The following is a 14,449-nucleotide window of genomic DNA, read 5'->3' on the forward strand; positions in this document are numbered from 1 at the left end:
CAACTAAGACAGAAGGAGGCTTCAGAAAGCACCACGATATGGAAGATCTTGGTGGATCCTGGGCTCAGACCAAAAGGTCACTGGCACATGACCTCGAAATGTGGAATCTGGTTCTTCATAGGAACCTACCCGAATCCAATATATTAGACCTGCTGGACAGAGCTGATGTCAACTCATAAAATATTTCTATGGTCTTTTTAGAGTAGCCAACAGAAAGGGAGGGGGGAGCAGTGCGGCAGCTTGCAAATCTGAAACTGCATTCCATCAATGTTATCAAAGATAGTAACTAGGTGACTGAAGTTTCTGCCATGCAAATATCTAACTGGAGAGCATGATTGATGGCTCTGGGCTATGGATGTGTCCCATTGGAGAATATGGGGGGTGGGGGAAAACCAGGGTCAAGGGTGGCAATGAATGACGTGTCTCAGAGTCGGCTACACCCAGGCAGTGCCGGCATGCTTACTCCTAATAAATCTTTTAAGTTTTGGAAGTTTGGCTCGAGACTCATGATTTAAATGGGGGGTAACTGCCAGAGCCCTGACAGCTGTCCCATCAGCACCATGGACCTCTGTGACCTTGTGAAATTGCCACATGACATATACCAGCACGGGTGACTGAATTCATAGAAGGCTGGCCCCCTTGAGGACTCTTAGTTTGTTTCTTCTATGTTTTTTATTTATTTATTTATTGGATTTATATTTGCTGCTTATTTGCCCATGGCTACTTGAGGCGGCTTACAAGGTATCAAACCACATTTAAAACAGTAAAACTAGTAAAGAAGAATCAACTAAATTAATATAATGAAATCACTCCCACCCCTCCCAGTGACAGCAGTTCACACTAGCCACCTGATGGGCTCCATCCCGCTCTGGGTTCCCCAGGCCCGCTGGCAGAACCAGGTCTTCAGCATCTTGCAGAAGAGAATTAGAGCAGGGGCCATTCTAATCTCTGGGGGGGATGATGTTCCAGAGAGAGGGAGCCATCGTGGAGAAGGCCCTTCATCTGGGTCCCACCAGGTGTTATCTCTCTCTGGGATGGGACCCGCAACATTCCCTTCCTCCCCACTCTAATGGGTCAGGTAGATGTGACCGGCAAGAAACGGTCCCTCAGATAACCCGGTCCCAAGCCATGAAGGACTTTAAAGGTGACAACCAGCACCTTGAATTGCACCCGGAAACAAATCGGCAACCAATGCAGCTCCAGCAGGACAGGTGATACATATTGGAGATATTATGACTCTCAAGACCAGTTGCAAGGGAGGTGTAGATCAGGGGTCCCCAACCACCGGTCCCTGGACCGGTACCGGTCCGTGGATCATTTTTTACCGGGCCGCAAAGCTTGGCCGCCGCCATCTTGTTTCGACGGCGCTTCCGGGTTTTTGGTTGCTTCCGGGTTTTCGGTTGGAAAGCGGCGTTTGGGTGCTCGCGCCTTAGTTTCGTCGAAGAGGGGGGGGGCGGCTTCAAACAAAGAGCCGTCCCGATGGCGGTGGAGCCTCGCGTCACTCAGGTACCGGTCCGTGGAAGAAGAAATAATCGTGAAACCGGTCCCTGGTTCAAAAAAGGTTGGGGGCCACTGGTGTAGATGACCTGGCTGAGCCCGATGGAGGAATCAAATGTGTCATCAGTCTCAAGTCCCCTGGTGCCCACAAGAGATCTGAGTCCAGACCATCTTGAATTCTGTTCTTAGCTATCATACCACCAACTCGCTTTGACTGTTAGTAGTTCAGATTCTTGTAGAGAGCTTTAACGTACCATAAACCTACAGTTTAGTCTTTTGAATTCTCTGGACCTCTGATTTCCTGCACTGAATATGAGCAAAGGCAGAAAGGGAGGAGGCGTCTCCGCCTCTAGATAGCACCTGATTGGCTCTGGATGAAGATAGACTTCATGTGACCCAAATGAACACCCAATGACCCTATTTTTAGTTTTTTGGCAGGGAATCCACACACGATCCTTTTCGGTGATAGTCTTGTATCTTTGGAACTAAGGAGGCTAATTGTGGAGGGCAATTGTTGGGGGTAAATAGCTTAGAGAGGGCTGTAAAGCACTGTGAAGCGGTATATTATGTCTTAGTGCTATTGCTATACATGCTCCTAGAAAGAAGACGAAGCTACAAAACCAACATTGTTGGTTGAAGGTGCCCTATGAAGGTGTTAAAACATCTCCCGAAGATCACCAGCTACTGACCCCCAATCCCAAAACTGTATGCTCCCGTGGTGCCTGGAATCCTGAAAGGTGGTGGGTTGTATTTCTTGAAGAGGGACCCCCATTCAGTGAAATTATTGTCTCCAAAGAAGTAGAGGGTTTCTGCAGGAAAGAAGGGGGGGAAAAGAGAAGTTAGTAGTTTGTCCCAACAGATCCTTTGCTTTTCTTGAGTGCTGGAGACCAAAACCAGGGACTAAACTGGTTTGCAACTGCAACCTTTTTTGTCTCAGTTATCTTCAAGGGGAAAAAAAGGAAATGTGGGAGAGAAGATCATTTGCAAGGGAGATACTTTATCCGTAAAGAAAACAACTGCAATCAAAACAAAGATAAGGGAAATCTGAGTCCGGACTAGAAATGTACTTTGAGAAAGCGTCTCAGATATAGATTTCTATCCCATCTTTATTACTTTATAAGTAACTCAAACCTACAACTTCTTCCTCTGCCTGTTTCCCACCCCCCCACAACAACAACCCTGTGAGGTGGGTTGGGCTAAGAAAGAGTGATCGACCCGAAGTCACCCAGCAGGCTTTCACGCCCGAAGCAGGACTACAACTCATGGTCTCCTAGTTTCCAAGCCAGCACCTTAACCACTATACAAAATTGACTCTTGTTCTTCTGAAATTAAAGGAAAGGAAGGGGAAAATGCATTCAGAGTTGGAAGATCTGTCACTGTAATCCTATCCTAAAAAGTAGTTGTCATAGTCATAATTTTGGTATTCGGGGCTAGACAACACGTAGTCCTCGAGTTACGACCACAATGGAGTTCCAAAAGTTCTGTTGCTAAGTGAGATCTTTGTGAAGTGAATATTTGCCCCCTTTTACAACTTTTCTTGCCATTGTTAAGTGAATCACTGCAGTTCTTAGTATTGTGGTTGTTGAGTGAACATGTCTTCCCCATTGACTTTGCTTGTCAGAAGGTTGCAAAAGGGGATCATGTTATTCCGGGACACTTGCAACCGTCATAAATGTGAACCAGTTGCCAAGCGTCTGAATTTTAATCATATGTGTCAACTAAAAAATACTTCTTTGGTCTTTTGAGTTGCCAGCAGAAAGAGAGTGGGGGGAAAGCAGTGCATTCCTCAAATGCTTCAGATAAATGCTAGGCAGCTGAAGCTGTTGGCGCGCAAGATTATTACTGGAGAGGATGATTGATGACTCTTGGCTATGGATGTGTCCCATTGGAGAATATACATCCAGGGGGGTGGGGGGAAGACCAGAATCAAGGGGGAAATGAATGATGTATCTTAGTGTCAGCTGCAGCCACGTAATGCTGACATGGTCATTCCTAATAAATCATTTTTTTTCACCTCTGAGAGATGCGGCTAGAGACTTATGATTTGAATGAGGGTGGATCTGTTGGAGCCCTGACAACATGATCACGGGGATGCTACAACGGTCGTAAAGTTACGCCGTTGTAACTTTGAACGGTCACTAAATGAGCTGTTGTAAGCTGAGGACTATCTCTCCTCACCCCTGAAGAGCTGACATCCACTGATTCTGGTCTGTGGAATCCAGGCTGAGTTTGGGTTGCCATGGATCAAGGAAGCATGGAGATCTGAGAATGTCGAGGCGTAGTTACGTCCTACTCACCACTTCCTAGGGAAGCCAGATCCTGAGGTTCCAGCAAATGATCCACATAATCTTGGAAGGGTAGATCAACTGCATCAAAGGAAAAGCTGGTAAGAACTCAATGCTGTGCGGTCTTTTAATCTGAATTTTTGTACCACGCTCAGCAGAATAAGGAGTGTTTTTTTTTAATGAGGACAACGTAACAGATGACCAGGCTGAGCCTGAGGGTGGAGTCAAATGCATCATCAGTTTGGAATCGTTACATTCCCAAAAGAGACCTAAGTCCAACCGCCAGTAAGAACTCAATGCATCTTCTGCCAAAGCTGTGCAATCTTTTAATCCAACTTTTTGTACCATGCTCAGCAACAGCAAGGGCTATTTTTACTGAGGGTGTAGGATCAGAGGTGGTGTTCAGCAGGTTCTGACCAGTTATGGAGAATCACTAGTGGAAATTTTGAGTAGTTCGGCGAACCGGCCAATCCCACCTCTGACTGGCCCCGCCCCCATCTCTTCTCTGTCTCCCATTGAGTCCCAGAAGAGAACGGAGCTGGAAAGCAGGTTAGTGGGGTAGGGAGGGAATGGGGATTTTGCAGGATCCTTCCCCTGCCACGCCCACCAAGCCACGCCCACCAAGCCACACTCACAGAACCAATAGTAAAAAAAATTGAATCCCACCACTGGTGGTGTTAATGAACAGGCTGAGCCTGAGGGTGGAGTCAAACACCTCATCAGTTTGGAATTGTTACGTTCCCACAAGAGACCTAAGTCCAGCCCCCCTTGAAGTCCATTGACTCTTATCTGCTGCCAATTCACTTTGACCGTTAGTGGTTCAAATTCTTGTATATACACATCATGAAATAAACTTGTAGTCCTGGGAGAATTCGGCTTACAACCCCCATTGAGCCCAATATTTCTGTCGCTAAGCGAGACTGTTGTTAAATGGATTTGCCCCATTTTATGGCCTTTCTTGCCCCCTTTCTTGCGAAGCACTACAGTTTATGAAGGACAAATACAGGTAGTCCTTAACTTACGACCCCAATGGAGCCCAACATTTCTGTTGCTAGTCCAGACATTTGTTTAATGAGTTTTGCCCCCGTTTTACAACCTTTCTTGCCACAATTGTTAAGTGAATCACTGCAGTTGTTAAGTTAGTAACATGGTTGTTAAGCGAATCTGGCTTCCCAGTTGCTCATCAGAAGGTCGCAAAAGGGGAACACGTGACCCCGGGATACTGCAATACCGTCATAAATATGAGTCAGTTGTCAAGCTTCTGAAATTTTGTTCACATAAGCCTGGGGGATGCTGCAATGGTTGTAAGTGTGAAAAATGGTCACAACTCACTTTTTTTCAGTGCCGTTGTAACATCTAAACCAGGTGTCGCCAACCTTTTGGACCTCAGGGACCACCAAACTCATCATTTTAAATCCCTTGGACCAGAGACCCTGGGAAAATCCCAAAAACGTCTGCAGGAAAATTCCCCAGCCCGTTTTCCTACTGATCGATCACTCTTTATTTGGGATCGCAGGATACTGTCTCCAGCTCCGTTCTCAGGGGGAGAGAGAGAGAGAGAGAGAGACTTTTGGCTTCATGCAAGGAAAGCAGCAGAAGCAGCAGAAGTCTTGCTTTCTCTCCCCCAAACTCCGCCAGAAATGAATCTTTGGTGCAGCCTCTTGGAGCAGGATGTCTTGCAGGGTCCCAAAGACTCATTTCTGGCGGAGTTTGGGGGAGAGAAAGAAAGACTTTTGCTGCTTTCCTTGCATGCAGCCAAAAGCAGAAGAAGAAAGAAGCGGAAAGAAGCAGCCCGGTGGCCAGGCCAGGCGCATGGGGTGAGTGGAGTAAGTTCCCCCCCTCCGCCCTTTCCCCCCTCCCCTCACTACCTCGTGTTGTTCACAATGCAAGCCACGCAAGCCTTGTTTTCCTGCGCAGCCTGGATTAATTGCTTTGGGGTGGCATTTCTCTGCAGACCACCAAAATTTCCTTGTGGACCACCAGTGGTCCCAGGCCCACTGGTTGGCGACCACTGATCTAAACGGTCACAAAATGAAAGTCGATGGCTACCTGTACTTTTGAACCTCTATCCCATTCCTTGGTTTGCTGCATCTAACAGGTGTGTAAAATTGCACCTCCGTGTCCCAGCTCACTCTCACCTCAGCTTGGAGCACAATTGGGGAAGTTTTTCCCCCCCCCCATCCTCACCTTTGCGGTAAGAGTAGGTGTTGGCGGTACTGAGACGAACCAGGTGTTCTCCAAACCTGGCCAGCAGCTGATCTTTGGTGCATTGAGCCTGGAATTCCTGTGGGCACAGAAGGAATCAGAATGGAGAGGCACCTCCAATTTTTAAAGCCTCCTTCCCCCCAATATTATTCTTTCCTGACTGCAAAACAAGATGGCGCTGGCCAGAGTCCATGTGCAATACAACCACAGAGTAGTTCATCTCTGATGATTATTTTTATATGATTATTTTTATGATAATTACAGGTAATCCCTTATGGCCGTATCCCAAATGTGCTTTTTTTTTTTTTTTTCAAGAGGCAACTGGATTTTCTGGTTTTTCTTTGAAGGCGTTTCACTTCTCATCCAAAGAAGCTTCTTCAGCTCTGACTGGATGGCGGGGAATGGTAATAGAGAAAATAATGGAATGCGCCAAAATGGACAGGTTAACAATGGAAATTAAAGACAAAGGAGAAACAGAGTATTACCTAATGTGGGACCTATGGTACAATTGGCTGGACAATAAAGGTTAGAAAATGGATGACGAAAGAGGAACACACTAGAAACAAATACAGGTATAAAACTATATAGAAGGATACATATTGGAAGCAATTTTGGGACTAGATTGTACATAATTGCAAATCAAAATATATAGAGTGATAAATGCATAGAGAAGTATGTTATAACCATGGATACAATAGATATAAGTATGTTGTATAATATCAAGTTTTTATTCTTTTTTCTATGGACTATACTGTATGAAAAAGAGAAAAATGGTCGTAACTAGGATGTATAACATGTATATTTTTTTAAAAAAAGGTGTTGATACATATAGTTGTTGCAAAATTGAAATTGCAATGTAAAATGAAGGAAAGTGTGCACAATAAAAAAAACTTTTTTAAAAAAAGGATTTATACTCCTTGCAGACAGCTGGTCATTTGTATCCTTTTAGAGGGCCGTTGAGGCCACTTGGAGGTTTATCTGTGTCCTCAGGGTCATCAAGTGACCCTGAGGACACAGTGTGGAGCCTTTTTGGAACTGCTGCAGATAAACCTCCAAGTGGCCTCAGCGACTCTCCCAAAAGGATGCAAATGACCAGCTGTCTGCAAGGAGTATAAATCCTTCCATTCCCCACCATCCAATCAGAGCTGACGAAGCTTCTTGGATGAGAAGCAAAACGTCTTCAAAGAAAAAACAGAAAGTCCAGTCGCCACTTGAAAAAAAAAAGCATTTTGGGGACAAGCCATGATTGGAGGACTGAGAATCTCCATAGACCTTACGATCATAATTGACCCTGGAATTAAGGCATTAAGTGGGTCATCCCACGATGGACTCCATTTTGCAATTTTTTGCGGCAATCGTTAATGAATGTGGCAGTCCTTAAACGAGCCCATTGCTTGCAATAGACATTTTATTTTATTTTTTGCAGGAAAGTAAACACTGACTCCCACCAAAAAAAATGTAACTGGCGTTCAGATAACCTCAGGATGCTGGGTAATGAGTCACTTAACAAGCGCTTGGCTTCTGGTCCCAATTGTGGTTGCAACTACGTGGATTATCTGTATTTATTGTTTGGAGCACAACGGGCTCTGTGGATGTGTGGCTGAGTAATTTCCTCAGACAATTAGGAGGATTTAGAAAGTCGCAGTTAAGAAAACCACAAGACTGCATGCCCTGTAAATATAACACTGCTGTGTCTACCTGTGCAATAAATTTCTCCCTTTGATCATACTCAGAAATATTTATGGAGAGAGCCTGGGATCAGCATTCAGGCTTTGCAAAATGGCTTCACAGCCCCAGACTGATCACTTGGCTTTATTAATTCATGCCCTATATGAAGTGGTCTCAAAAATATAGTCTAAGAAATATTGACCTTCCACCGCTGCACCCTAGAGAGTATCTTAACTTACTGCACCTCTGCATGGTTTGCCAATTGCAGAGTGGCAGATAGGACAGCACTCCAGAGGGTTAATGTCATGGCCCAGAGGATCATGGGTTGCTCTCTCCCCTCTTTGGAAGAGCTTTATAGCTCCTGCTGCCTTAAGAAAGTTCAAAATATTCTCAAAGATCCATCTCATCCTGGGAACCCTTTTTTTGAACTATTACCATCTGGCAGACGGTACAGGATAACAAAAACAAGGACAAATAGGCTGAAAAACAGCTTTTATCCCAGAGCAGGAACTCTATTGAATTCTACTGTATAGCGCAATATTAATGCAATATCAGGGGTTTTCCATTCAGTGTATAGAATGCGAAGGATGTGTGTTTGTGTTTATAGTTTTAATGTACACTGAGGGTGGCATTTAATTTAATTGCACCTCATGCAATGAATTCATTGCACAATAAAGTAAAGTCAGTAAACTAGTGGCTTAAAGAGATTAGGATGGTTCCAACCTGGAACTGAAGAGAAATTTCCTGATAGGGACAATTAACCAGTGGAATAGCTTTGCCTTGTAGGTCCTCCATCACTGGAGGCTTTTAAGAAGAAACTAGACAGCCACTTGTCTGGAATGGTGTAGGGTCTTTGGCTAGAGCAGGGGATTGGACTAGAAGACCTCTAAGGTCCCTTTCAGCCTTTTGATTCTGTGGTATTTCACCCAAATTTATAATGCAGGGGACACTCACGGTATTGTCAGTTAATCCCTGAAGAATTACCGGCCTGGAGAAGGCATACCTAGGAGGAGGAGGAGAGGGGGAGGAAGGGATAGAGGAGTTGGAGGAGAAGGGGAGAAGGAGGGAGGAAGAGGAGGAAGAGAAGGAGGAGGGGGAGGGAGGAAGAGGAGGGAGGGGAGGAAGGGATGGAGAAGTTGGAGGAGAAGGGGGAAGGAGGGAGGAAGAGGAGGAGGGAGGGGAGGGAGGAGAGGAGGGGAGGAAGGGATGGAAAAGTTGGAGGAGAAGGGGAGGAAGAGGGAGGAAGAGGAGAAAGAGGAGAGGGGAGGAGAAGGAGGAAGAGGAGGGAGAAAGGGATGGAGGAGTTGGAGAAGAGGGGAGGAAGAGGGAGGAAGAGGAGGAAGAGGAGAGGGGAGGAGAAGAGGAGGGAGGAAGAGGAGGGGAGGAAGGGATGGAGAAGTTGGAGGAGAAGGGGGAGGAGAGGAAGGAAGGAGAGGGGAGGAAGGGATGGAGGAGTTGGAAGAGGAGGGAGGAAGGGAGGAAGAGAAGGAGAGGGGAGGAAGGGATGGAGAAGTTGGAGAAGTGGGAGGAGAAGGAGGAACAGAGGAAGAGGAGGAGGAAGAAGAAGGAGGGAGGGAGGGAGAGGAGGAGGAGAGGGGAAGGAAGGGATGGAGGAGTTGGAGGAGGGAGAGGAGGGAAGGGGGAGGAAAGAAGGTGGAAGAGGAGGAGGAGGAGAAGGAGGGAAGAGGAGGAGGAGGAAAGGAGGAGGAAAGGAGGAGAAAAGAGACAAGAAGAAAGAGAAGATCATTGTAATAGCATTATGGATTACAGTATAAAACCACAGGACAAAGGCTTTGAATTGTGAAAGCTTTTCAGGGTGAGGAAAGCAAAGCCCCAGGAAATATGGTTCTTTCTCCACCAATTTGATGTGGTCTTTGACATGAAGCTGCATCCTGTGGATAATCGCTTAGCACCTCCCAAAGAAGCAGACCTGTTATTTGCAGCTTCGACTTTTCTACAATCTGCTCCTCCTTTAATTTCTTTTTTGTTTGTTTTTGTTTGTTTAAATCAGCGTGCATTTGCATTTGAAATCACTTGCCCGTACTGCTCAACAACATTGGCTTCTGGTCTACTACGAAGGGCTGATGGAAAAGGCAGGGGAGAATTTCAAATGACTATTTAGAAGAGAAGAGAAGAGAAGAGAAGAGAAGAGAAGAGAAGAGAAGAGAAGAGAAGAGAAGAGAAGAGAAGAGAATTCTTTATTGGGCAAGTGTGATTGGACACACAAGGAATTTGTCTGGTTGCAAATACTCTCGGTGTACATAAAAGAAAAGATGCATTCGTCAACAATCATGAGGTATGACACTTAATGACTTATGCCTGACTCTTATTTTAAAGATTCCAGGAGTTTGCCATGATGGAGGCTCTGATAAAGAGCCCAAGAAACAGTTTTAAGTAACTGAAGAGTTAAATAACTAGGAGCTTGTGCAGGGGACTCTAGCAAAAGATGGCGCTGTCTCATTTGTTTGTTTTTAATTCCTTCTTGCAAAGAAATAATAATAATCTGGAACCAGTGCCTGCTGCCACCTGGTGGTGGAAAAAGCAGCAAGCTGGATCATTTGCCATCACTTAACTATTGAACTTTTAGTTTTGTTTTGTTTTGTCTTTTAATGATGCCGAAATCCCTTGTGGGGTGGAGTCGGGGAAACTGAATGGAGCTGAGTGTTTACTGGCCGGATGTCGCCAATGCTGAGTTTTGTTCAGCAGATATATCCTCATTGACACACAGAGAGAAATACCTGTCGCTACTTAGGATCAAACTCACAGCCTCCCAATTGTGAGGCGAGAGCTCCATCTATAGGCCACCGCACAATCCCATCACTTAACTGTTGAATAAACTGCGCATAAGTTAGGGAGGAGTCCCTTCTCTCCACCGTACAGCTCCCGTCGTCTGACAGTGCAGCGTGCCTGCTTGTCAGCCTGCAGGGACAAAAAAACAGAAAAGCTTGTGTTTCATCAGTGATATACAATTCTTTTAAAGGTTTCATAAGTTGACTTTCTAAACTTCGTTCACAGCAAGAATTAACTGTACGGCTTCTGATTCTGGAAAAGAAGCACCCAGAATAGAATATAAAAATAAGGGGGGGGGGGGACCTCCAACATTGGAAGTGCCTTGCATGTAGACATCTAGCATCATCTTCTTTTAAAGACCCCATAATCCCTTGCAGGATGGAGCCTGGGCAACTGAATGGAACTAGCAGAGTTTTTTTTTGTTTTAAAGTGTTTTTATTTTTACAACCAAAACAAACAAATAAAACCATCTTTCAATTTTACAGCGTGCCAGTTGGGTACACACCATTCTAATCCACCTTTTATATTATATTATTCCATGATTATATTGTCATTAACATAATTTCGGTTCTACATTATCTTTCAAAAACAAATCTCATCCTTGCAACGTTATATTCATATTCTTACTCATTCAGAAATAATCAATTATAGTGTATTATTGCTGTTACCTCATATTTCGGTCTCTTACTCTTCTATCTAACCATTCATAAAATAAATCCCAAATCTTATAATACTCTTTTTCTTCCTGTTCTCTAATTACCATTGTTAGTCTACTCATTTCCGCACATTCCATTATTTTCTTAATCGTTTCCTCCTCTGTCGGAATTTTCTCACTTTTCCAATTTTGCGCAGATACAATTCTAGTACATTAATAGTCAAATATGTTACCGGTATCTCTTTATTATAATCTTCAGGCAAAATCCCCAATAAAAATATCTCTGTTTTTAGATCTATATGTTGTTTTATCATTTTTTTTCTAATCATGTGTGTATTTTAGTCCAGTATTTTTTAGCTTCTATGCATGTCCACCACATATGATCCAGGTATCTGATGATATTTCCAACATTTCGCCGATTTGTCTTTAAACATCTTGGCTATTTTTGCTGGGAGGGAACTAGCAGAGTATTTTAATGGCCGGATGCCTTTCCTGTCGCCAGTGCGGAGTTTTGTTCAGCAGATCTATTCTCTAGAGAGAGAAATATCTGCCTCTACTTAGGATTGAACTCACAGCCTCCTGATTGTGAGGTGAGAGCTCCACCTCTAGGCCACCACATCACTCTCCATGTAGAAATCTAACATCCTAACTGAGAAATGCAAAACCCCTTTGGCCATAACACCTATCTTTCTGTGAACAGGGCCATATATTAATGGTTGCCCTTAAAGCTCTACTGAATATACCATGTATATCCCTGGAAATAAGACCTACCCCAAAAATAAGCCCTAGTGCTTATTTTGGAGCCCCCCCAAAAAAAATATAAGACCAGGTCTTATTTTCAGGGAAACATGGTACATATGCATGTACACCCAACCAAACGAAGGGCTCTTTGTGTGTGATTTGAGCGATTTTTGTAAGAGTTCTTTTTGAAATCTGTCAACAAAGCCAAAAATCTATGTGCAAAAAAAAAAAAAAATCTTCCAGAAAATACTACTAGATTTTGGAGGAGGAAAGAAAGCGTTTTTTTTTTTTTTTTTTGAGGGAGAAGTTGTTGCAAAATGGGATGAACTTATCCAATATGACAGACAGGAATTCTGGGTATTAAGTTCCGCTAGAACTTCAATGCCTTGTTATGCTGAGATACCATAATTTATGTTGCACCGAGTCAGTCTTTTTAAAACTTGGCAACTTTAAGAGGGGTAGACTTCAATTCCCAGAATTCCCAGGTGTTTTGGGGGGGAACCCTGGGCGTTGTAGTTCACCCATGTTGTCTGGGGAATTCTGGGAGTTGAAGTCCATCCCTCTTAAAGTTGCCAAGTTGAAACCACTGCTTCAGAAAAATCCATGCACTTCATTCATTCATTCATTCATTCATTCAATCAATCATTTTTTATGATACCCACCTCCCCTAAAAAGTGACTCTTTCTGTTTTTTCCTTACTAGATGCCTAACTCACCAGCCTCCGTCTGTTTCTAGCAGCGTGAAACTCCCTGGGAACCAAAAGAACATGGATAAGGGTAGAAAAAGCAGGCGCTGGAACTTGCTCTCCATGGGTTGCAAGATTCTACAAAGCCAAATCCTTCCTTCGGTTGATTCTCAGCAAAATAGCCAGGTATCTTGAGAAAAGGTTAGAAGACGACGGTCCAGCATGGAAGCGCAAATCTTCTGAAAAGAGGTGAAGGAAGGAAGAACATTAAAAGAAGCAGAAGACCAGGGATGAAGATCTTCTCACGCAGTGTTTCTCATAAGATGCGTGGACTTCAACAACAGCTTCTGGCCGGAGAATTCTCGGAACTGAATTCCACACATCTTAAAGTTGCCGAATTAAGAAACACTGTTCGCCTGATGATATTACCTAGTTTGGTCGTGGAACGTCTGCAAAAAAAAAAAAAAAAGCAACCAGCTCAGAAAGTACCAAGGATCTCCAATCTCCCTTTTGACCCCACAGTCCCTGTGAGAGATGAAAGCAAAGGTCTCTAAAAAAAAAGACTGGATCTCTGTTGATCGAGGATCACTTCAAATGGACACCAGCGACAATGCCGTAGAATTCCTCGGAGGAATCAACTAAAATTGTACAGTAGAAGAAATGATGCTGTTACCTAGTTGGGTAATAAAACGTTTGAAAGAAAACCACCAAGGTCAGAGAGCAATAAGGAACCCACAGTCCTCCTCCTCCTCCACTCTGCAAATGCCACTCCCTTCTAGCACTGATGTTGTTACCTAGTTGGGTGATGAAATGTCTGCAAGAAAAGAACCAAACTCAGAGACCACCAAGGACCCCACAGTTTCGAGGTAAGTTGGCTGAAACGTTATGGTTAGTTTACAAAAATCCTCTCAATCCAACGATCTGCACTGGATCTCTAAAACAAGATGGCCACCAACTAGGATGACAGAGGGTGACTTTGACTTAACCTGTTTGGGGTGGGGGGCAAATAAAGCCTCAGGATCCCAAAACCTTGATTCTTCCCCCAAAAATCTCTGTTGATCGAGGACACCACTTCAAATGGACACCACTGACAGTGCCATAGAATTCCTTGTAGCAATCAACTAAAACTGTACGGTAGAAGAAATGATGCTGTTACCTAGTTGGGTAATAAAATGTTTGCAAGAAAACAACCAAGCTCAGAGAGCACCAAGGACCCCACAGTCCTTCTCCTACGCCGCCACCACTCTGCAACACACACACACACACACACACTGCACTGATACTGTACCCTAGTTAAGCAATGAAATGTCTGCAAGAAAAACCACCAAGCTCAGAGAGCATTAAGGACCTCACAAGCAGCCAGGCATTAAAAGCAGCATTGGGGATGAATGGAATCAATGGGTTTTCCTTCACACGTCCTCAATCTGGTCTCTGTTATCAGCTCTTGCTAGGTAACTAAGGAGAGTTGACCCAAAACTTTAGACAGACAACCGATTCCTTCGCCCATCCGCTCAGTGGTAGGATTAAAAATGTTTTATTACGGGTTCTGTGGGCGTGGCCTGGTGGGCGTGGCACCCGCCCCACCCCACCCCACTAACCTGCTTTCCAGCTCCGTTCTCCCGGGCAGGGCAACCAAAGAAGACCCAGCCGATCAGCTGGGACTCAAGGGGAGGTGGAGAATAGATGGAGGCGGGTCCAGTCAGAGGTGGGATTTGCTGGTTCTCTGAACTATTCAAAATTTCTGCTCCCAGTTCTCCAGAACCGGTCAGAACCGGCTGAAAACCACCTCTGCACCCGCTTCAGATCAATGGATGCAATATATCCTTTGGGGCTGAATTCACCCAAAGGAGGGAACGCAATCGCGCTTTGCAAGAGAGAAACGCGGTGGTTCTTTCAGGGAATTAGCCACGTCTCATTCTTCCT

At 44.5% G+C, this 14,449-nt stretch overlaps 1 protein-coding gene across 4 annotated transcripts in view; it reads right to left on the bottom strand.

Annotated features, from left to right (window-relative positions):
* JMJD8 (jumonji domain containing 8) overlaps positions 1 to 14,449 on the bottom strand; it is a 209,175-nt gene that overhangs the window by 7,175 nt on the left and 187,551 nt on the right. For 3 of the 4 annotated variants that reach the window (XM_087973217.1, XM_087973216.1, XM_087973213.1), the window contains exons 2-7: positions 12,557 to 12,765; positions 10,482 to 10,574; positions 8,610 to 8,658; positions 5,970 to 6,066; positions 3,795 to 3,863; positions 2,187 to 2,306 (exon numbers count right to left, since the gene is read on the bottom strand). In XM_087973217.1, the coding sequence (XP_087829343.1) occupies positions 2,187 to 2,306; positions 3,795 to 3,863; positions 5,970 to 6,066; positions 8,610 to 8,658; positions 10,482 to 10,574; positions 12,557 to 12,651 (523 nt within the window). In that variant the 5' untranslated portion in view covers positions 12,652 to 12,765. Of the gene's footprint in view, positions 1 to 2,186; positions 2,307 to 3,794; positions 3,864 to 5,969; positions 6,067 to 8,609; positions 8,659 to 10,481; positions 10,575 to 12,556; positions 12,766 to 14,124; positions 14,182 to 14,449 lie in introns of those variants that run through there. The other variant, XM_087973214.1, reaches the window with a different exon arrangement.

The sequence above is a fragment of the Notechis scutatus genome, chromosome 12 (genome assembly GCF_049901735.1).
Source record: "Notechis scutatus isolate UNSWTSFEM ecotype Mainland chromosome 12, rNotScu1.2, whole genome shotgun sequence".
NCBI classification, from domain to species: domain Eukaryota; kingdom Metazoa; phylum Chordata; class Lepidosauria; order Squamata; family Elapidae; genus Notechis; species Notechis scutatus.